This window comes from Gorilla gorilla, chromosome 4 (assembly GCF_029281585.2).
Source record: "Gorilla gorilla gorilla isolate KB3781 chromosome 4, NHGRI_mGorGor1-v2.1_pri, whole genome shotgun sequence".
In the NCBI taxonomy this organism is placed as follows: Eukaryota; Metazoa; Chordata; class Mammalia; order Primates; family Hominidae; genus Gorilla; species Gorilla gorilla.
The window spans coordinates 81137848-81161823 of NC_073228.2; the positions used below are offsets into that span (position 1 = coordinate 81137848).

The following is a 23976-nucleotide window of genomic DNA, read 5'->3' on the forward strand; positions in this document are numbered from 1 at the left end:
GAGACCCTGGGACTGTGGCGTGGTCATGGGAAACCACCACTGACAGTTTTGGAGCAAGGGCAGGATTTGGTTTTAGGAAACGCACTTTCTCTGGAAAGACCTGCAGGTTTAATGGTCGTTCCTTCCTCACTGTAACTCCCAGCAAGTCAAGGGAGTCCACCCTGGTGCAGCTGAACAGCAGCATCGCTATACGTGGAGCTCTTATTAACACTTCATTCACTGGGTCTTCACACCCTTGAGTGAAGCATCCTTTTTAGTAACCTCTTTTTATAAGTGGGGAAACTGAGGCATGGTACAGGACTCAAATCAAGGTCCCATAGCTAGGAAGCGGGGGCATTGGGATTAGAACCCATGTTTCTTGGCCAGGCGTGGTGGCTCACGCCTGTAATCTCAGCACTTTGGGAGGCCGAGGTGAGCAGATCACCTGAAGTCAGGAGTTCGAGACTGGCCTGGCCAAGATGGCAAAACCCTAAACATACAAAAATTAGCCAGGCGTGGTGGCACACGCCTGTAATCCAAGCTACTCGGGAGGCTGAGGCAGGAGAACTGCTTGAACCCAGGAGGTGGAGGTTGCAGTGAGCCGAGATCGTGCCACTGCATCCAGCCTGGGCAACGGAGCAAGACTCCGTCTTAAAAAAAAAAAAAAAAAAAAAAGACTGGGCACAGTGGCTCATGCCTGTAATCCCAGCACTTTGGGAGGCCGAGGTGGGTGGATCATGAGGTCAGGAGATCGAGACCATCCTGGCTAACATGGTGAAACCCTGTCTCTACTAAAAATACAAAAAATTAGCTGAGCTTGGTGGCAGGTGCCTGTAGTCTCAGCTACTCGGGAGGCTGAGGCAGGAGAATGGCGTGAACCCAGGAGGCAGAGCTTGCAGAGAGCCAGGATCACACCACTGCACTCTCGGGACAGAGTGAGACTCTGTCTCAAAACAAAACAAAAACAAAAACCCAAACAACAACAACAACAAAAGAAGCTGTGTTTCTTTGGCTTTAAGCCCATCCTCTACATTGCGCCACTGCCATGCTTTTCAGAGGCTAGAGGGCTCCAGGAACCACCTTCTCTCCCCAGCACAGCCCTGGGGGTGGGGGGGTGGGCAGAGAAGGGACAAGCAGCCCAAGTCACAGCCAGGGATGGAGACAGCATGGCTTCTTTCGGAGAAATGAAGAAGCAGGAGTGTTACTCTTGGCCAGCATGGGAAACGGGTTGGAATCTTGGCTCCTATGCTCACCAGCCATGTGGTCTGTGGCAAGCCACATCCTCTCTCTGTGTCTTGACTTACCCATCTGTAAAATGGTGGCTCCTCATAACCCCCACCTGATAGGGCTGTTGTGAAGATTGAACGTACTGAAGACTCAAATTCTTAGTACACTGCCAGGCACGTAGGAAGAGCTCTTAGAGTGTTATTTTATAGCCCTCATTTGAGAGGGTGTGGGCAGGAGCACAGCCTCTGGGCTCCAATCCACAAACTACCATCTACTAGTCCATTTGTGAGCTGGCTGGTAAATTCACCTTCCTGGGCCTCAGTTTCTTCATCAGTAAAATGGGATAATGATGGTGCCTTCCTAGTTGGGTTGTGGTGAAGGTTAAATGAGATGCCATGTGGAAGTGCAGAGGAGAAGGGCTGCTATAAGGGGCTCCAGGTGGGTGCTGCTGTTATTATTGGGCACCTACTGCATGCTGTGTCCCTCATACAGGAGTCGACCTTTGAGACCTGCTTATTCATGGCTGTTTCACGGATGTCGAAGTGGAGGCTCAGCAGGGTTGGAGGTTCCCGGAGTCTCCCAGCTGGTAAGGGCGGTGTCAGGACTGGAACCCCAGCCAGGCTGACTCAGACATCCCTGGGGCCTGAGCCCAGCAGGGCAGCTGTGACTCAAGTTTGCAGGAAGAGGAGGAGGAGGGTGGGGTAAATGGGTGCTTGACGGAAGCCACAACCTCTATTCCCTCAGAAATGGAAGTGCTTGGTGAGGTTTGGTGTGTCCGAGCCGAAGAGCAGCCAATGACAGACCTGGGGATCATCTGGCACAGCCCACTTGACGAGGCCTTGGAAACTTGGTCTCTGCAGCAGCAACCGGATTTCAGCGTGGGCCTCGGACACCTCGGCCTGGGTACGGATGCGACTTGGATGCAGTCCTTCCCTGGCAGTGGAGGGGATGCCCAGGCTGGCACAGGAGTCTCGGGTCCTCTCCGGCTCTACCCCAATCTGCTGTGTGATTTTGGGCCCAGGCAGGGACCCCTCTGGGCTCTGTTACTGGAGAAAAGGCAAATGGCTGGGACAGGTGGGTCCCCAGCCCTCCTTGCCTGGAGGTCTGCGAGTTGGAGGGCTCTGGGGTAAAGCCAGAGCCAGGCCCGGGGAGAGCCTAGGCTCATCTCTGGTGAACAGGGTACCCTCTAGCCAAAGCAGGGGCAAGGCAAGGCACATGCCCCTCACATGGGAGCTGGGGCTGACCCCCTCTCCTAGCCCTGCACACCTTGAGCACATGGCCTTGGCCCATCTGCCCTGTGGGTGGACACTTTCCAGCCCTGGGTCCTGAACTCTACCAATCAGCAGGAACCTAGACTCCTGAGGGGTGCAGCCTGGATGGGAGGTCAGGGAACTGGGTTCCTGAGCGCATCTCTGTGCCATTCATCTCTCCATTGGTTTCCCAAATGTGGACTGAGCACACACTGTGAGTCAGGCCTGAGCTAGGTTCTAGGGATGCTGCTGTCAACAAGACAGATGAAGGTTCCTGCCCTCATGGAGGGGAGGGAGACAATAAGCAAAGAAATAAATGCATGATGTAATGTCAGCCAGGGAGCGATGCTGCAAAGCAGGGTGGGCGTGGGGAGTGACGCAGGCCGGGGTTGGGGAGGCATCGTTGTAGTGGTCAGGAAGACTGCTCCGAGAGGCAGACTGAGGGAAGGAGGATGGACATCTAGATGTCTGAGGGAAGGGCCATTTGGGCAGAGGGAAGAGCACAGGGCTCAGTATGTGTCGGGGGGAGGTTGGAGGGGGCTCCGTGTGTAAGGGTGCGAATGGGGAAGGGAGGCAGGCTGCGAGTGGACAGGGCTATATATAGGCTTCATTCTAACTGTGACGCAAAGGCCTTGCAGGGCTTGGGAGGGGGACATGATCTCATTTGGTCTTCCCAATAACTCCCTGCCAGAAAGAGACAGAGCCCCAAATTGCAGTGAGGAAGCTGAGGCTTAGAGGACATCCCTGCACATGTCTGGGGTGTCATATCATCATCGGAGGAGCTGGGACTCAAACCCAGCTCTGGAACCTGCTCTGTCCTCAGCTCCATGATAACATTGTGTGAGGTGCTGGGTGCAGCTCCCAACTCCTCCCTGCTCAACCATGCTCTGTTAGCCTGTGGTCTACAGAGTGGCTTCCTCCAGGGATGTCTTGCCTTTTTTTTTTTTTTTTTTTTTTTTCTTTTTGAGACAGGGTGTTGCCCCATTGCCCAGGCTGAAGTGCAGTGGTGGGATGATAACTCACTGCAGCCTCAACCTCCTGGGCTTAACTGATCCTCCCACCTCAGCCTCTCAAGTAGCTGAGATTACAGGTGCACACCAGTACGCCTGGCTAATTAAAAAACAACAAACAAACCAACAAAAATATGTTTTTTTTGTAGAGGTGGGGTCTCATTGGGTTGCCCAGGCTGGTCTGAAACTCTTGCCCTCAAGTGATCCTCCCATCTCAGACTCTCCAAGTGCTAGGATTGAGCCACCACGCCCATCTGGGATGCCTTGTCTTTTATACCTTTACTCCACAAATATGTGCTTAGGCATTGCTTGCTGTGGCCAGAACCCTGCAGGGGTGAGAGACACAGGTAAATGAGAGCTGGTCCCAGCCCTCCCTCAGAAAGCTGCTGGACCACAGGGTGACGAAACTGAAGCTGTCTGTCACATCCGGGAGCAGGTGCTATGAAGATAAGCAGCCAGAGAAGACCCCTGACTTGATCTGTGGCCATCAAAGAAGGCACCCAAGGCAGGATGCCTCCGTGAATCCTAAAGCCAATTAGCAGTCAGCCAGGACAGCTGCTAGAGGGGGTCTAAGGGGGAGTGGAGAGGATGTTCCAGGCAGAGGGAACAGCAGACAGGAAGGCTCAGAGGTGAGTGTGAGCAGGCAGTCTCAGGGACCCCAGACAGTTGGTGAGGCTGCAGTGCTCAGGGGAGGTGTGCCAACAGGTAAGCTGGCAGGGCCGGGTCCCTGGGGGCTGGCTTGTCCTTTCTGCCATTGTCTGAGAGAGTGGGTGGCTGGTATCTGGTGGCCCAGATGAAGATAATGGAGATGCAATTGTGTCCTTCTTTCTGCTCAGTGCCTCTCAGTTAAGGACATTTGCAAAAATTAATAACAGCATATGCTTTTATGTCCTCCACTTAAATTTCCTTTGGATTAAAGAAAGTAATGGAGGGAAAGGAAGAAAAGCAGGAAGGAGCGAGAGAGGGAGGGGAGAAAGAGACAAAAGAAGGAAAATAATTTGGGGAAAAAAAATTTGTCCTTTTCTGGGCTAAGATAGCCCCAGCCTTTGCATTTTCTCACCCACTGAGTCACCAGCCTCCTGCCCTCTTTCAGGACTGTACATCTTGGCCTCTTACCTACTGTGTCTGCGTCAGCCTCCCTCACAGCCTGATGGCCCCTGCGGCAGCCCCAACCCAGTTTCAGGGGCTAAGAAAACTACAGTTGCATGAACGAGTGGAGGTGAGTGGGAGGCAGAAGCGGCGGGGAGAACCAGTCTGTTCCGAGATCTCTGGACCAACCAGTGGATCCTGATGGTCAGCCTTGTCTAGAGCCCCTTCCAGCGTGCAGGCCACTCCTCCTGGCATTCTTCTAATTACACTGAGCTGTGAGTTATGTGTGCCAAGTATGTGCTGGATTTTGTACCAAGTGCTTTCCATTCATCAGTTCAGGGTAGTGATGCAGGTAGCTCCAGGCTCAGAGAGGAACAGTGACTTCTCCCAGGTCACACAGCTGGAAAGTGGCTGAGTCTGGATTCAAACCCAGACTTCCTTGTTGCTAGGACCTGTATTTTCAACCACTGCCTATGCCTCTATAACGAGCCAGCTTATGGCTATGTTCACGCAAAGAGAAAAGCATCCAAATGGGAAAGCTGGAGAATTCAAGCAATTTTCCCGCGTGTCAGACAGTCCTGTTTCCCTCTCCCTTCAAAAAAGAGTCCTGGATTATCTCTCTCTCTCTCTCTTTCTTTTTCCTTTTCCTTTTTGTTTTTTTTCTTTGTTTTTTTCTTTCTTTCTTTTTTTTTTTTTTGAAACAGGGTATTACTCTGTTACTCAGGCTGGAGTGCAGTGGTGTGATCACAGCCCACTGCAGCCTTGATGTACCTGTGTCCCTGGCCTCAGGTGATCCTCCCACCTCAGCCTCCCAAGTAGCTGTGACTATCCCGAGAAGCTGAGACTGCAGGTGTGCGCATGCCATCACGCCTCACTAATTATTGTACTTTTTGTAAAGACAGGTTTTTTTCGCCATGTTACTCAGACTGGTCTTGAACTCCTGGGCTTGAGTGATCCATCGGCTCCCAAAGTGTTGGGATTACAGGCATGAGCCACTGCACCTGGCCTGACATCTCAGTCTTGATTTGCACTTTTTGCCCAAAATAATCGAGTGTAAGGCAGGCCAGAAGTGGTCAGGGGGCAGGGACAGTCCCCAGCAGGGTGGCAAGTCTTTCTGCAACATTTTTGGAATACAAGCAGAAAGTGATTTGCTATTCCACACAAAACATGACTGGGAGGGCACTGGATGAATACAACTAAGATCTAAGCGTTACTTCAACAAATATATACACAGAGCTAAATCAGTATCAGGAAGTAGTGGAGAAGCACTCAGAATAGGCACAGATCTCCACAGCTGTTAAGAGTCTTGTTACTTTTTTTTTTTTTTTTTTGAGATGGATTCTTGCTGTGTCGCCCAGGCTGCAGTGCAGTGGCGCGATCTCAGCTCACTGCAACCTCCGCCTCCCGGGTTTAAGTGATTCTCCTGCCTCAGCCTCCCAAGTAGCTTGCCTTAAGGAGTGTAGACACAAAGCAAGGGAAGCGTCCCCAGAGAGATCCCGGCCCACAGGGTCAGTGCCTCATCCCCACATAACATAAAAACAGCCTGGGACAGGCGCCCATCACCATGCCTGGCTAATTTTTGTATTTTTTAGTAGAGATGGGGTTTCACCAAATTGGCCAGGCTGGTCTCGAACTCCTGACCTGGTGATCCACCTGCCTCGGCCTCCCAAAGTGCTGGGATTACAGGCGTGAGCCACCGCACCCGGCCACATTCTTTTTTTTTTTTTTTTTTTGAGACGGAGTCTCGTTCTGTCACCCAGGCTGGAGTGCAGTGGCATGATATCAGCTCACTGCAATCTCGGGCTCCCGGGTTCAAGCAATTCTTCTGCCTCAGCCTCCCAAGTAGCTGGGATTACAGGTGCACACCACCACGCCCAGCTAATTTTTGTATTTTTTAAGTAGAGACGGGGTTTCACCATGTTGGTCAGTCTGGACTCGAGCTCCTGACCTTGTGATCCGCCCACCTCTGCCTCCGAAAGTGCTGGGATTACAGGCGTGAGCCACTGTGCTCGGTCAGCTGTTTATTGATTTTGAGTATGTTATTGATTTTGTGAATGGAGAAGGGATCATCGGGTAGGGTTCTTTGATCTGGAGCAAAAGATATGGATTCTGATTAACCAAAGGGGAAAATAGAGGGGGGTAGATTTAGTGGAAAGAAGTGGAGTAGTTCAGAGAACCAAAGGCAAGCCAGCACGGTGGCTCACGCCTATAATCCCAAAGACTTGGGAGGCTGAGGTGGGAGGATCGCTTGAGCCCAGGAGTTTGAGGCTGCAGTGAGCCATGATCATGCCGCTGCACTCCAGCCTGGGTAACAGAACAAGACTGTCTCAAAACAAATAAACAAAACAAAACAAAGGCCAGGCTTGGACAGGCCACCACCCAAGGTAGCTCCAGGATCTCAGAAATGAGAATTAACAGGCAAGTTTTTTGTTTGTTTGTTTGTTTGTTTTTGAGACAGAGTCTCGCTCTATCACCCAGGCTGGAGTGCAGTGGCGCGATCTTGGCTCACTGCAAACTCCGCCTCCCGGGTTCATGCCATTCTCCTGCCTTAGCCTCCCGAGTAGCTGGGACTACAGGCGCCCGCCACCACACCCGGCTAATTTTTTGTATTTGTATAGAGACAGGGTTTCACTGTCTTAGCCAGGATGGGCTCGATCTGACCTCGTACTCCACCTGCCTTGGCCTCCCAAAGTTCTGGGATTACAGGCGTGAGCCACCGCGCCCGGCCTGTTTGTTTTTTGAGGTGGATTCTCGCTCTGTCACCCAGGCTGGAGTACAGTGGCGTCATCTCGGTGCACTGCAACCTCTGCCTCCCACGTTCAAGGGATTCTCCTGCCTCAGCCTCCCAAGTAGCTGGGACTACAGGCGTGTACCACCATGCCCTGCTAATTTTTGTATTTTTAGTAGAGACAGGGTTTCACCATGTTGGCCAGGCTAGTCTTGAACTCCTGATCTCATGTGATCCGCCTGCCTCGGCCTCCCAAAGTGCTGGGATTACAGGCATGAGCTACTGTGCCCGACCAGCAGGCAAGTTTTTGAAGGCAACACTGCTGTGGGTGGTCCACAGGGTGGACAGATGCTGGGCGGTTAATTCAACAGAGGACCTCTCCAGGTGGCTAGGGTGTTGGCTGACAGCATGCAAATCCCCAGAGCTCTCACCTGCAGCTGGCATGTGAAACCCCACTGAACATGAAGCAGTTTTGTTCTTTAAATCCTACCTTTGGATCTGAGAACCAAATATAGGTTGAGATACCTGGCCTACCAGTAACCTTTAGTCTAGACTATGGAATTTCCCTTCTAGAAACTTACCCTGCAGTTAAATTTGCGCAAGAACATATATGAGAAACAGAATGCAGGGTATAATGTACGTCATCTGCTGGGGACTGGTTAAATATAGGAAGGCTTTAAGAATGAGGTTGGGTACAGGGGCTCACGCCTGTAATCCCAGCACTTTGGGAGACCGAGGTGGGTGGATCACCTGAGGTCAGAAGTTCGAGACCAGCCTGGCCAATGTGGCGAAACCCCATCTCTACTAAAAATACAAAAATCAGGGGACGGGAGTGGTGGCTCACACCTGTAATCCCAGCACTTTGGGAGGCCAAGGTGGGTGGATCACTTGAGGTCAGGAGTTTGAGACCAGCCTGGCCAACATGGTGAAACCCCATCTCTACTAAAAATACAAAAATTAGGGGCCGGGAGTGGTGGCTCACGCCTGTAATCCCAGCACTTTGGGAGGCCAAGGTGGGTGGATCACTTGAGGTCAGGAGTTTGAGACCAGCCTGGCCAACATGGTGAAACCCCATCTCCACTAAAAATACAAAAAAGTAGCTGGGCATGGCGGCACATGCCTGTAATCCCAGCTACTCGGGAGGCTGAGGCAGGAGAATCACTGAACCTGGGAGGCAGAGGTTGCAGTGAGCCAAGATCACACCACTGCACTCCAGCCTGGGTGACAGAAAACAAAAAAGACCTGAAGCCAAGGTTGTGTCTGTTTACTAAAACAATGCATGTGAAATGTTTAGTCCATGTAGTTACCATTTCTTTTTCTTTGGGTGGGGGGGGGGGGGTGTTGTTTGCTTTTTGTTGTTGTGTTTTTGTGTTTTGTTTGTTTGATTTGTTTTTGAGACAAGGTCTCGCTACTGGACCCAAGCGATTCTCCCACCTCAGTCTCCCAAAGTGCTGGGATTACAGGTGTGAACCACCAGGCTCAGCTTATGATAACTATTTCAAGTCAGAATTTGACAATTTGAAGAAAACTTTTTTTTTTTTTTGAGACGGAGTCTTGCTCTGTTGTCCAGGCTGGAGTGCAGTGGCGTGATCTTGGCTTACTGCAACCTCTGCCTCCCGGGTTCATGGGATTCTCCTGCCTCAGCCTCCCGAGTAGCTGGGACTACAGGTGTGCACCACCACGCCTGGCTAATTTTTGTATTTTTAGTAGAGACGGGGTTTCGCCATGTTGGCCAGGCTGGTCTCAAACTCCTGACCTCAAGTGATCCACCCACCTCGGTCGGCCTCCCAAAGTGCTGGGATTGGGATTACAGGCATGAGCCACTGTGCCCAGCCAAAAACATTTTTTTTTTTTCTTTTGAGACAGAGTCTCACCCTGTCACCCAGGCTAGAGTGCAATGGTGTGATCTCAGCTCACTGCAACTTCTGCCTCCCAGGTTCAAGTGATTCTCCTGCTTCAGCCTCCCGAGTAGCTGGGATTACAGGCGTGCACCACCACACCCAGTAGTTTTTTGTGTCTTTAGTAGAGACAGGTTTTCATAATGTTGGCCAGGCTGGTCTCGAACTCCTGACCTTGTGATCCAGCCACCTCGGCCTCCCAAAGTGCTGGGATTATAGGCATAAGCCACGGCGACCAGCCTGAAAACGTTTTCTAAATGGCCCATTTTTGTTTGGAATCTTCACCACTTTGGGAAAAAACCTAAAGATTAATGGAACAGAAATGTGCCATAAGATCAGAGACTAGATATTGAGTGGATGGTATCTTTTTTTTTTTTTTTTTTGAGACGGAGTCTTGCTCTGTTGCCCAGGCTGGAGTGCAGTGGCACGATCTCAGCTCACTGCAACCTCTGCCTCCCAGATTCAAGCAATTCTCTGCCTCAGCCTCCTGAGTAGCTGGGATTACAGGTGCCCGCCACCACGCCCGGCTAACTTTTTGGTATTTTTAGTAGAGACGGGGTTTCACCATCTTGGCCAGGATGGTCTCAAATTCCTGACCTTGTGATCCACCCTCCTCGGCCTCCCAAAGTGCTGGGATTATAGGCGTGAGCTACCGCGCCCAGCCACGGATTTTTCTCTCTCATTTCCCATCTGTGCCCAGCCTTCCAGCCAGCCCACTACCGCCAAATTGCCCCAAGTAACTTCTAGCCCAGCAGAGGAGAGAGCCTGCTCTTTTTTCTTTTCTTTTTTTTTTTTTTTTTTTTTGAGGCAGAGTCTCGCTCTGTCACCCAGGCTAGAGTGCAATGGCGCTATCTCGGCTCACTGCAAGCTCCGCCTCCCATTTTCACGCCATTCTCCTGCCTCAGCCTCCCGAGTAGCTGGGACTACAGGCGCCCACCACCGCGCCCGGCTAATTTTTTTTGTATTTTTAGTAGAGACGGGGTTTCACCGTGTTAGCCAGGATGGTCTCGATCTCCTGACCTCGTGATCCACCCGCCTCAGCCTCCCAAAGTGCTGGGATTACAGGTGTGAGCCACCGCGCCCGGCCGAGCCTGCTGTTTCAAACTGGCCAGAGGCAGAGCCTGTCCTGGCTGGGACTGGGCAGAGGAACTAACTGGAACCTCTCACACTCGGCGTGTCCACCCAGGACAGGCCTTGTGGGGCTGGGACTGGAGGCGGTGCAGCTGTGGGTCAAGATCATGGCAGACATGACTGCAGCGCTGCCCCGCTGTGCTTCGGGGGTGGCTGGCCTGCCTCACGGCCCAGGAGGAGCAAATTGGGCCCTATGTTTCAGGTTCTCCACCAGTCATCCCTGGGGCAGCTTGCTGCTTTATTGATGTTTTAAGATGAAAGATTTCAGATAAAGATGTTTTCAAGGCCGGGCGCGGTGGCTCACGCCTGTAATTCCAGCACTTTGGGAGGCCGAGGCGGGCGGATCAAGAGGTCAGGAGATCGAGACCATCCTGGCTAAACCCCATCTCTACTAAAAAACAAAAAAATATTAGCCAGACGTGGTGGCGGGCGCCTGTAGTCCCAGCTACTCCAGAGGCTGAGGCGGGAGAATGGCATGAACCCAGGAGGTGGAGGTTGCAGTGAGCCAAAATCGCGCCACTGCACTCCAGCCTGGGCGACAGAGCAAGACTCTGTCTCTAAAAAAAAAAAAAAAGATGTGTTCAAGGTTCCCACCCTCTGGTCTGTATGAGGCATAGGGCAAAACAGGATTCCCCCTACTCCATTCCAGTCAAGGGGTCCAAACCATTTCTAAACACACCTCCAGGCATTTGCACACAGAGTGTCCTCCAGCTAGAGGGAATTTTTCTTGAAATCCTCATGCCCCAGTGGGGAAACTGAAGCCCCGAGTGCAGCCGCGACCTGCCCAGAGCCACAACAGCAAGAAAGGTCAGAGCTGGGGCCACATTTGAGCTCATACATGTAAAACGTTGCCTAATGTCCTCCTGATTGGTTATTATCACATAACAATAGCAATAATAATTATTCCAATTATGATATTACTATTGTTCCAGAGCTCATCATTCCAAGTCCATTTCTACTTTGCCATGTTGCTACCTGGGCTGTGCCCCCCAGGAGGCCCTCCCTCCCTGCCTCATCCTCTCTGCCTGGCCAAACCTTAGCTACCCTTCCCAGCTCCATAGCCAGCCTGCCTGGACTTACACCCCAGCCCACCTCTCTGGGCCTCTGCGTCCTGGCCTGCCAAATGTGGGCGATAGTGCACTCCTTGCAAGGGAGCTGAGAGGCCTGGGACCCTGGGGGCTGTGTGGGTGCTGCCAACAGAGCCACCCTAGGCCCACCTGGCTGGGCTAGGGGCTGTGGGGAGAACACAGAACAGTCCCAGCTCCCAACCAGAAAGAAGACAGTTTAGGACCCCGAGGGAGGGCACCTGTTCAGGTGGCTGGCGGAGCTAATAGCTGGGAAAGCCTGGGGCCCTGTGAGCCCGGTGAGGCAGGGTAGGGGCACAGGATGGCCACTGGGAGGTAGATAGCCCCTCAGCCTCCTGAGCCACAGGCTAGGGATCTTTTTGTTCACATTTGGGCTAAATGAGATCCAACCACCAGTCCAAAGCACTTGATGCCTTGATGGGACACATGCACGCACACGCACACACACACACACACACACACACACACACACACCTCTCCTGGGTTGTAAATTGAAATCTGGTTAAACAATTTGGTTGCAATACATTTGCAAGCTTGGGTTCACCCACAGCCTGAGTTCCTTCAGGTCTATGGTTCTCCTGAACAAGAGGGTGGTGTCTGTCACCCCAGCTGCCCAGATCTGCTGCGCCATCTGTCCTATCCCTGCCTGTGGTTGAGTTTCTCCACCAGTCATCCCTGGGGCGGCTTCCTTCCTTATTGATGTTTTAAGATGAAAGATTTAAGATAAAGATGTGTTCAAGTTTCCCACCCTCTGGTCTGTATGAGGCATAGGGCAAAATGGGATTCCCCCTACTCCATTACAGTCAAGGGGTCCAAACCACTTCTCCCTTTTTTTTTTTTTTTTTGAGACGGAGTCTCGCTCTGTCACCCAGGCTGGAGTGCAATGGCGCGATCTCGGTTCACTGCAGCCTCCGCCTCCTGGGTTCAAGCGATTATCTCATCTAAGCCTTCCGAGTAGCTGGGATTACAGGCACCTGCCACAACGCCTAGCTAATTTTTGTATTTTTAGTAGAGACAGGGTTTCACCATGTTGGCCTGGCTGGTCTCAAACTCCTGACCTTGGGGGATCTGCCCACCTCGGCCTCCCAAAGTGCTAGGATTACAGGTGTGAGCAACCGCGCCCAGCCCCAAACCACTTCTAAATACACCTCCAGGCATTTGCACACAGTATTTCCTCCAACTGGAAGGAATTTTTCTTGAACTCCTACTCATGCCTCAAGGCCCAGGTAAAATGGCGCATCCTGTGAGAGCTGCATCAGACCCCATCACGCAGTCAGGGCCTTCTTGGATCCCTCATCCCCTCTCATAGCCTTCTTGTAACTTGCTACTCAAAATGACTTGCATATGAGACACTAAAAAGGCAGGGAGGCAGGAGTGGGCCCTGAAGGTCCAGTCTAGCTGGGACTCAGCAAACAGAGCATCACTTTCCAGGTCTTAGGTCCTCATTGCGATGCTTTGTTCTTGAAACCCACTTCTGTTGGTTCTGAACTGGGATTGCAGCCCACCAGGTGTTCTGACCCCGAACCCAGGCTCCGGTGGCCAACCCATTGCTCTAAGATGCATCCAGCCCTCAGGGTCACACAGCCAGAAAGAGAGCTAGTTCTCCCCATGAGAACAGAGGCTCTCGACAGGTGGAGCAATGGTCCCCAAATCTGAGACAAAGCTGCTCACGTGCCGTCAGAGGACCTTGTTCCCAGTGACTCAGCCACTTGTGTTGCCAGCTGTGGGACATGTGTGTCCATGTGCTCATGACGCGGAGGTGGGTGTGCAGGCAGATGTGTGTCTCCTGCCCTGTCTGGCCTTCCGAAGCCTCCCAGAGGCTTCCAAGAGGCAGCCTCTGAGCCCCATGACTCCCTAGTGCCACGTGCTAACCAGCCCAGGGTTTACTGAACTTTGGCCGTGGTGCCTGGGGGGGAGCACTGCTTCAAGCAGTGGAGTGACGGTGACCCACAGCTGGGCAGGCGAGAAGCCTGGAGACAGGGATCCCAGTGACTCCACCTCTGGGGCACCGGGTACCCAGGCAGAAGGCCCTGACTCCCTGTTGGCCCCGAGGAGGGGCCTGCGTACAGGTGGCCCCACTCCTCTGGGTGAGGGGACAGAAAGGGTGTGGTGGGTTTGAAAATGATTTCAAACCCAAACGACCACAACTTTGAATTTTATGGTATTTGAAGTTCATCTTTAGATACTTGGAAAGTTTATCTAGAGCAGATAGAACGTTATCTGGAGCAGTTCTTTGATCATATAGTAGAGTCAGGGAGTGGAGAACAGGAGATAAGGGAAAGGGAGCCAGGGACCCAGGGATTCTAGGGCTTTCCAACCTGGGAACTGGAGAATTCTCAAATCTGGGAAACGTGCATGTGCCAGCCCCTACCTAGTCTGTGTGTGGCACATACTAGGTGCTCAGTAAATGGCAAATCTTGTCCCTTCTCCCACCTGGTCCAAATGTCCTGCTTTACAGCAGAGGACAGTGAGGCTTGGGTGCAGCCCCTCCTGCTGAGCCAGCCCCTGCCTGAGGCCAAGCGGTGCTGTCTCTGTCGTCTCACAGCCCAGCATCCCAGCTGTCACTCCCTCTCCCAGCCTGGCCCTTTTCCCTAGCCTGGCTGGGCTCTTGCTCACGGCCCTCACCAGAAATAATGCCTTTTCCCTTTTCTCTGTCTAGTCTTGACCTTAGCCATCCTTCAAGGCCCAGGTGGAGCCTCAAAGCATTTGAGAATCCCCCAGACTGGGGCTACCCTCTGGGGCCTCTCCAGACCTCCTCTCCACTCCCCTTCCCAAGGCCTGTGGGAACTTCAGAGCTTGCAGGAGGAACTGAATCTGAGTCCAGATGGCGCCGGAACCGGGAGGGCTGGATCCAGTGCAGCCAGCTCTGCTGCATGAGCCTCCCAGAGCCAGAGGAGGGAGGGGGCACTGGGATTGTGGGCCTGAGTTGGTGAGAGGAGAGGCTGCTGGAGCTGTTCACTTCAGTGGGCAGTGCCGGGGGTGTGAGAGCGTCTCCATTGTGTCTGAGTGTGCATTCCTGGGATGCTTGTGTGTGTGTGTCTGTGTGTGTCTCCCACTGTGTGGAGTGACTGTTATGTGTGAGTCTCTCACTGAGCAATCATGAGTATCTTTGTCTCTTTGTGTGACCCCTACATCCACCTACCCAGGGGAACAAGGGGCTAGGCTGACCCCTGGGCTGTCAGAAAAGCCCCAAGGACCAAGTCAGGCCTAATGCTGGCAGCAGCCAGTCCTGCCCAGCGAGTTTTTCTGGCCTGGTGGCAGCAGCAGCAGCAGCAGCAGCAAAGGTAACAGTGTCAGCCGAGAGAGGAAAAACAAGGCTGGGGTGGGGGCAGGAGCCCTAGGACACCCCCTCCACCACCCCAACCAGGGCTTGTGGACGTGTGGACCCACCTGGGTGCTAACTGCCTGCTGGGCGATCTCCATCAGGCATGGCCCCTCTCTGGCCTCAGTTTGCCCATCTGTGAAAAGGAGGGGTGGAACAACCTGTTCTGCAGCAGACAGGAACCAGAGTCAAGCTGAGCTTGGGAGGGGCAGGACACTGGTGCAGACAGACTCCTGCTGGGTCTCTGGAGCTCAGGGAGGGTGGGTGGAGGACAGACCAGGTCTGTCAGGGCACAGAGGTAGGTGGGCACCAGCTCTAAGTTCCTCGCTGTGTGACCTTGGGGAAGTTGCTGCATCTCTCCAGGCTTCAGTTTCCTTACCTGCAAGCTGGGCTTCTGGGGATCAGGCAGGTCTCCTCACTTCCTCCCCGTCCTTGCCTGCAGCCAGTCCCCTCCTCCTAAAATTGCACCCCCCCCTCCACCACTTCCCTGCTTCATTTTCTCCAAAGCCTTGGTCATTGTGTAAGATTTTATACAATTTCCTAATCACTTATTGTCTGTCACCCAGTAGCACATGGGCACTTGAGGGACAGAGAGCTTTGCCCTATTTTGTTGCTGGCTGAATCCCCAGGCCCTGGGACAGGGCCGGCACACAGCAGGGATTCAGTGACCAGATGGGCAGGGCAAACACATGTGCATTGACTCCAGGGTACCTCTGGCTAGAAAGGAGGCAAATATGTCACTTGGAGACAAACTGTCATTTATGGCAGAAGAGTCCACAGTAGCTTGGATAGGAGTGTGGGGCAAAAGTTAGGCAGCCCAGACATTGCACGCCAGCCTTGGCCCCTGGCCCGCTGCCCGCCAGCTCAGACATGCTCCCTGGAGGAGGAGGGGGACAGCCCTTTGTAAACTCATAAAGGGCAGCTAGCTATGGCCACAGTTGCTCTAGGAGGCAGCATGAGGCCCATAAACCCTACCTCTGACAGCTTTACAGGGCTTGGTGTGAGTATGCCAGAGATGCCATGCATAGTGCCATCAGAGTTCCCAAGTACCAACCAGCAAGGGTGGAAGAGCTCTTACACACAAATCTGCCAGGCTGTCATTTTCCGAGGTGGCCATCAGGTCACCCGGCTTCCCAGCATCTGGGTTCCCTGACTCGCTGTGCTGCTGCCTCTTCTCTAAGAGTGTTGGATTCATGGGCAGGGGGTGGGGGGCAGCATTCCAGGCCAGGAGGGGCTCCCTAATTCCTCCCCAGCTTGGTGTGCGGTCCTTGGGGCCTTAATATAATTATGATAACTGGCACTTATCATGTGCCAGTCATCATGAAAAACATGTTACATAGCTGTCCATTTTATAAATGAGGAAACTGAGGCTCAGAGGGGTAACTTGCCCAGGATTATACAGCGAGCAGCTAGCAGGTGTCAGAGCTGACTGTTGCTCAAAATACCATGCTCTTAGCCACATGCCCCATTTGAGTCTCAGCTTCCAACTCTGACCCCTGCTTGGTGGTTGTCCAAGGACCACTGAGAGGCCCCATGACAGATGATGGACAGAATGGGAGCAGGACCCAGGAGCCTGGGCCCAGGCAGGAAGAAGCCAAGGGTCAAGGGCTCCACCTGCTGGTGCTGTGTACAACCCACAGCCAGCCAAGCCCAGGAAGCTCCTGACAGTTTTGACCTGGGCACACTTGGCCAGTATGCCTTGGACAAAGGGTTGGGGGGCACAGGCCAGGATTTCTCTGAGGGTCGCTTCCAGATCCCTTCCCAGGAAACACCGGTGCTGGCTCGCCTGCTCAAGAACTGCTCCCTAAGACTGTCCATCTTCCCTCCTGGTCAGAAAACACGTTGTTATCCAAACACAGCCCTCGCTTCCCCACCTCTAGATCTCTACTCACGCTGTTTCCTGTGCCTGGCATATCATCTACTCTCCTTGTGCACCAAACTCCTACTCATGCTTTAGAGCCCAACTCAGATGTCACTTCCTCCCTGGTGCCTTCACTATGTGGAATGTATCCACTGTCATTGAATTTCATGTATTCATTTGCTCATCATAGAGACCCCTGGGCCAGGCTGTGACCATTTCCCCTTCACATGCCTCTGGTTTGTCTCCTGTTTCAGTCCTGCCTTGTGGTTTTCACACAGCTGATGCTCAATAAATGCGTGCCGAGCAAACTCACAAGGCTGGGGTGTTCAGGTCTGATCATGTGCGTGTGCGCAGGTGGCTGCACTTACAGAGAGACGCGTGAAGGGGGCAGCACACTGGGGCGCTAACTTGGAGAGTGAGGCCGCGTGATTTGTTAGAGGAGGAAGCCGGAGGGCGGAGGGAGGGCCAGCCCCTCCCCCTCAACTCGGGCTCCAGAAGTAGTTTGAGTCCCCTGTGCCCCCACTTTGCTGGGTGACCTTGGGCTTTGGGGTTGGTTCCAGGAGCCACTCAGCCAGGCCAGCCCGCCTGGCGGACGCCATTCCCAGGAGATGACCAGGCCCTGGACAGCCGACACTTGGAAGACTGCCACGTCCTGCCTCCGCAGGAGCCGCAGCTCCCCGGGGCTGCAGGGAAGTGGGGGCTGGGCTGGGGGGTGGGGGGGTGAGCCCGCGGGGACTCCAGGCTCCAGGTGCCCACACCATCCCGGGGGTGGGCAGTCAGGGCCAAGAACGCACAGTAACCCCCCAGCACACACAAGCGCACACACGCACATGCTGACAGCACTCGCATTTTTAAGATGGAGAAATAGAGGCTCAGAGGGGGCATGCGCGTTGCTGCCCCTCAGGATCACCAGCCTGCCCCCAGGAGAAAAGGGAAGGGAACAAGGCTGATGGCTGGTTCCACCAACTGGGGGCCCGGGCTCAGGGTGAATGCGGGGGGCTGTGACCCCTGAGACGCTGGATCTGCCTCCCTGATATGGTTTGGATGTTTGTCCTCTCCAAATCTCACATTGAAACGTGACTCCCAGTGTTAGAAGTGGGGCCTGGTGGGGGGTGTTTGGGTCATGGGACAGACCCTCATCAGTGGTTCTTTGCAGTAATGAATGAGGTCTGGTTGTTGAAAAGAGCCTGGCACCTCCCTCCCCGACTTGCCCCCGTCTCGCCATGTGATGCGCCGGATCCCCTTCCCCGTTTACCACGCGTAAAAGGTTCCTGAGGCCTCACCAGAGGCACATGCCGGTGCCATGCTTCCTACACAGCCTGTAGAACACCAAGTCAAATAAACGCCTTTTCTTTATAAATTACCCAGCCTCATGTGTTCCTTTATCACAACACTAAATGGACGAACACACCCCTAGAGCCGCCTTCCTGACCATAGGCTCCTATGCCTTGCGGGTGCCTCCAGGCTCAGGGGAGCTCGCCACCCTGCAGGGCTAGCAGCAGACGTGCTGATCCCACACAGTGAACAGCTTGAGCTTGTTTCAAAACAGGCCGGCTGAACACATGGGAGTCACAGGGACCCGGCAGAGCCTGGAAGGCATCAGGTGGGTGGGAATGCTTTTCCCCCAGCAGGAGCCCTCATGGGCTCCTGGCCCAGCCTGTCTGAGTCTGCCTTTGTCTGCTTCTTTGGGATCCCCTGACTCCAAGCCCCATCAAGCTTGCATCTCCACACCCAGCCCCAGTGTTAGCTATCGACCCAGGCCTGTATTTCTTTGTCCTTTATTTTTATTTTTATTTTTTGAGACAGAGTCTTACTCCATCACCCAGGCTGGAGTGCGGTGGCACAATCTCGGCTCACTGCAGCCTCTGCCTCCCGGGTTCAAATGATTCTCATGTCTCAACCTCCCGAGTAGCTGAGATTACAGGCATGCGCCACCGTGCCTGGCTGATTTTTGTATTTTTAGTAGAGACAGGGTTTCAGCATGTTGGCCAGGCTGGTCTCAAACTCCCGACCTCAAGTGATCCACCCGCCTTGGCCTCCCGAACTGCTGGGATTACAGGCGTGAGCCACCACACCTGGCCTTCATCCTTTAGGAGATCATGAGAGGCCACTCTGCCCTCCTCTGGGGCCACCCCTTCCTTCATCCCTTCCTCCCGGCTGGCCTCTTTACCACCCCAGTGCTAGCTCCACTGGTGGCAGTAAGAGCTGGCATGGTAAGCGCCTCCTCCGTTCCGGGCTCTGTGCCCACAGCAGCCCTGAGAGCTGGTACTGCTGGTGGTCCCCCCGCACACCTCCATGCCTGGGCCCAACCATTTCTCTGTGTCCCCTCATCAGCCCCTACTCGTACAGTCCCAGAGGCCATCATCTCCCTCCTGACTCCCCACGGGCCTCCCTGCCACCACGCTCTCCCCCAACAGTTCTTTCTCCTCACAGCACTCACAGTCATCTGCTAAAAATGGAGTCCAATTACATCTCTCCCCTGCTCAAGACCCTCCATGGCTCCCTATTGCTCTGAGAGAAAACCCGACCTCCTTTCAGGCCCTCTGTGATCACTGGATGTGGGTGGAACTCCAGCCCCTGCCCTTCGCTCACTCTGCTCCAGCCACGTCACCTCCTCTGGGCTCCTACATGCCCCAATCACATTCCCACCTCAGGGTCTTTGCAAATGCTATTCCCTCTTCCTAGAAGCCTCTCCTCCCAGGTCCTCTCATTCCTGGGCACCTGGGAAGCCTCCACCTCCTAGTTCAGATCTTTGCTGCAATGCCACCTCCTCAGAGAGCCCTTTCCTGACCACCTTGGTTCATTCTGTATTAACATGTTTTCTTGTTCACTCACAAAGACTGAAACCCACGACAGCAGCAACTTTGTTTTTTTTCCCATTTGGTTTCCCCAGCCCCTAAAGCATCCTGGCACATGGCACATAATTAATAAATATTCCTTGAATTAATGCATCTAGATTCTACCAAGGCCTAAGAGTAGGAAGGACAGAGACTAACTAGGAGCCTGACCCTGTCTACCCCCACCCCCATTCCTGCTGCTATTTTCCAGCCTGGATTCCTCAGTCACTCCAGGGTGGCCCTTTAGGATTGGATTCTGTGCTGCCCAGAGGCTGCCACACCACAGCTGAGGGCCACCCTAATACAATGCCAGATGTTCCCCAGCACGGCCACCCTGCCTCCATGCCAGGGACTATTCTAATTGCTTTAAATATACCAACTTGTTTCTTCCATGCAATAGCCTATTTTACATGTGAAGAAACAGGCACAGAGAAGGTAAGTGACTTGCCCAAGCTCACACAGCCAGGAAGTGGCAGAACTAGCATTTGAGCCCAGGCAGCCTGGCCTCAGGGTGCACCTTCCCAACTATATCACATAGAGTGGGACCCTGTGCGGAGCACATCCTGGACACCTGCCCTGGGCGTTTCAGCACTCTCCTGCCCTCAGTCTCTTGCCACATCACCACCCTGGACATCGCCCTCTCCTGATGAAGAACCTATGATGGCTCCTATACTCCTATACTCGTAGAAGCCTGGACCTTCAGCCTGGCATTGAGGCCTTGCACAGCTGGCCTGACCCTGCTTTCCCAACACACCCCACTGCTCTGGGCTGCACCCTGGGGTGCCCAGACCACCGCCTGTGTCCGGAAGGCCTCTGCCCGGACTGCTCCCTCTGCAGGGATGCCATTCCTCCACCCTCACTCCGTGAGCCCGTCCCGGGCCCCAAGGCTCAGCTCAAATGCTGCCCACCCCCCGCCCACCCTCCTCTGCACACACCCCCAAGGGCCAGAGCTCACTTCACAGACACAGAGAACTCCCCTGGGGAGCTCTCGCTCTCCCGGATCAGGAAGGCTCCCAGATGGTTCCGCTTCATCAGAATCTCTTCGGCCAGCTGCCGGGAAATCCTGCCCGAGTACCACCTGTGGAGAGAGGGAGCCGGTGAAGGCAGTGTGAGACCAGGCTCTCAGCCAGCCTCCCACCCCGTGCCAGGTGTTCAAGGTCTGAGACGAGGGAGATGTGATTGCACCCATTTTACAGATGGGAAAACTGAGGCACAGAGAGGTGAAGCAATACACCCACAGTCACACAGCAGAGGCAGGCAGGAGCTGGAACACAATCCCAGCATTTTAGCTCCTGAGGCCAGCCTCTCCTACCGTGCCAGCAAACACACACCCTTATGGAAACAGAAAAGTCACACTCCAGTGAGCCACACCCCAGCCAACCTCAGTCTAACTTTCCCTTTGAGATGGTAGATTCTTTAAAGTCAAAAAATAAATCAGGCTCGGTGGTGCATGACCGTAGTTCAGCTACTCGGGAGGCTGAGATGGGAGGATCACTTGAGGCCAAGACTTTGAGACCAGCCTGGGGAATAGAGAACCTCCCACCCCCATTCCTTAAAAAAATACTTTTGGCCGGGCGCGGTGGCTCCCGCCTGTAATCCCAGCACTTTGGGAGGCCGAGGCAGGAGGATCACGAGGTCAGGAGATCAAGACCATCCTGGCTAACACGGTGAAACCCCGTCTCTACTAAAAATACAAAAAAATTAGCCGAGCGTGGCGGCACGCACCTGTAGTCCCAGCTGCTGGGGAGGCTGAGGCAGGAGAATGGCATGAACCCAGGAGGCGGTGCTTGCAGTGAGCCGAGATCGCACCACTGTCCTCCAGCCTGGGTGACAGAGCAAGACTCCGTCTCAAAAACAAACAAACAAACAAACAAACACTTTTTTTTTTTAAATAGAGTCTTGTTCTGCCGTCCAGGTTGGAGTGCGGTGGCATGATCTCAGCTCACTGCAACCTCCGCCTCCTGGGTTCAAGTGATTCTCCTGTCTCAGCCTCCCGAGTAGCTGGGACTACAGGTGTGTGCCACCGCCCCGGCTAATATATATATATAAATATAAATATATATATATTCGTATTTTTAGTAGAGACAGGGTTTCACCATGTTAGCCAGGATGGTTTTGATCTCCTGACCTCGTGATCCGCCCACCGCAGCCTCCCAAAGTACTGGGATTACAGGCGTGAGCCACCGCACCCGGCAAAAAAAAAAAAAAACTTCTTAAGTCAAAAATATAAAAACATGACAAAAATAATAGTAGCTTTGATATGGTGAGGAAATATCCATTCCACAGTCTCAGGCCACCTGAATTTTTTTCACAGGCACAAGTTCCTTTTGCTGCTGACCAAACAGAACTGGGTATGCAGAAGTTGCCTGGTAAATGCTTAGACTCTTGCAAGATCCCCAGGGTCTGGGAGTGAAACTCCTTTTCCAGTCCTGCTTATCTTGCTGTGTGGCTCCTGGTAGCTCCTGGTAGCCCCTGGCCTCTTCAGGAATTTGCCACTGCTATAGGCTGACTTTGTGTCCCCCAAAATTCAGATATTGAAACCTAATCCCCCATGTGACAGCAGTAAAAGGTGGGGTCATTGGGAGGTGATTAGCAGTCCCCATGAATGGGATTGGTGCCCTTATGAAAGAGACCCCAGAGAGCTCACTTGTCTCTCTGCCATGTGAGGACACAGCTAAAAGACACAGCCGTCTGTGAACCAGGAAGTAGCCTCATCAGACGTGAATTTGCCGGCACCTTGATCTTGAACTTCAGACTCCAGAACAGTGAGCAACAAATGTCTGTTGTTCATAAGCTACCCAGTGGATGGCATTCCGTGACAGCAGCCTGCAGGACTAGAACACCCACCATCGGAGGGGCTGCGTGGTCTCTGACTGGCTTTCCTAACTCCAGTGTTTTAGCCCAGCTTTGGCTCTGACCCCTTTATTGTTCGGATGGGGAAACTGAGGCCCAGAGCAGCCACAGGTCTCATGGTGGGACCATGACAGAATGTTCCCCTTCACTCCTTCCATAAATGCTCCTCTCCCTGAGTCAGACTGAGCTTGGCACAGGTGGTGGAAGCCAGGCGGGGCTTTTCCTGTTGTTTCAGATGTTGATGAGCCCTCGGGGCTGAGTGCAGAAGGCGTGCGGTGCTGCACATGCCGCTAGTGTCCTGGCCATGTCCCGGCGCCGGCCTTGGCAGGATGAAGGCTGCTCAGTACAGACCTCGGGGCTTTTTTTCTGGTGATTGACATATTTGGCCTGGGTTCAGGGCAGGCTGAGGCTCCCAGGAACAGTCTGACTCCCAGTGGTGACTGATGGAGCAGAGGGGTAGACGCCCCAGCGCCTGGCCTTCCGGAGGGATGACTCCTAGGTGCGCATTCTGTACTGTCTCCAGCTGGCCCTGGCCCCCAGCCAGATGGAGCTCCGGTTACCCCCAGCAGCGATGACGCCAACAGTTTGCCCCACTGGCTCCCCCACTTCCCTGTCCTCTTCTCCACTGTTATATAAATTCCTTGTTATCAGGCTCGTGTCTCAGGGACGGCTTCCGGAGAAACCCGAACTCCTAGACATGAGATTCTAGACCACTGCTGCCCCCAAACGAATGGGGGCCCCTCGGCCCCTGTCCCAGCGAGTTTCCTTCTGGGAGGGGACGTGGGGAAGGTAGCCGCTGGGTATAGGGCTCAGGGCAACCATCCGGAGAGCTCAGCCTGGGTCTTCTGGGGTTTGGAGACCTGAAGGCAGGTGCCCAGCCAGCCTGGGTGTCTCAAGGCCAGAGGTGAATGCCACAGGCTGCAGCAGGAGGGGAGCGTAGGGGGCCCAGGGTTGGGGTTACCAGGGAGGGGAGCTGCAGAGAGCTTCTCCACCAGGAAGCCCCCAGCTCCGTCCTGGAACAGTGCCCAGCGTGGCCCAGGGCGGGAGTTTCCTGAGGGGGCAGGTTTCTTCGAAGAACCCACAAAACTCCTCAGGCGGCATCAGTGTGTGGGTGGCTGTTGCCCTCAGAGAGCATCGCAATCACACCCTCCCAGGAGTTCCCACGTCCCCTGCCAGCCCTGCCCCCACCATGGCTTGACAGATGGAGGCAAGAAGAAAGCACTTCCTGAAACTCCAGGGCCCGGCTCCTTCCCCCACACCAGTGTCACTCCATTTGTGGCCATCTCGCATCATTCCTGTTTTACTGATGTGGAAACCGAGGCCCAGATGGGGCAGAGACGCCCCCACACCCCACTAGATTGCATAGCAAGTGCATGGCCTGGGACTCTCCCAGTCCCACAGCTGTTCTTATGAGCTTCCCCGCTGTCCTCCAGGGTGTCCCAGCCCAGGGCCATGCCACACGGCTGCAGTCCCGCTCCACCTCGTGCCAGCTGTGAGATCCTGGGGGGGCACTCAACCTCTCCGTGCCTCTGTCTGCTTATCTCAAAGATGGCGATGGTGGTGCTCAGCTCCTAGGGCCTTGGGAGGATGCATGAGCTGCTCGTACGCGGGTGTTTGCTGCTCCCCCCACACATCCCCCTGCCAGGCTTGTCTCTGCCTTCCCTGGCAGACATCCACTTGAACTTCCAGGCCCAGCGGGCCACACC

General features: G+C 53.9%; 1 protein-coding gene across 1 annotated transcript in view; it reads right to left on the bottom strand.

The window, feature by feature from the left end:
• Positions 1 to 2104: 2104 nt before the first annotated feature.
• The window catches only part of LOC129533355 (GRB2-related adapter protein-like), a 45058-nt gene continuing 23186 nt past the window's right edge, over positions 2105 to 23976 (bottom strand). The window contains exons 5-6 of the mRNA XM_055385964.2: positions 20373 to 20495; positions 2105 to 2252 (exon numbers count right to left, since the gene is read on the bottom strand). Coding sequence (XP_055241939.1) covers positions 2195 to 2252; positions 20373 to 20495 — 181 coding nt within the window. The 3' untranslated portion in view covers positions 2105 to 2194. The remainder of the gene's footprint in view (positions 2253 to 20372; positions 20496 to 23976) is intronic.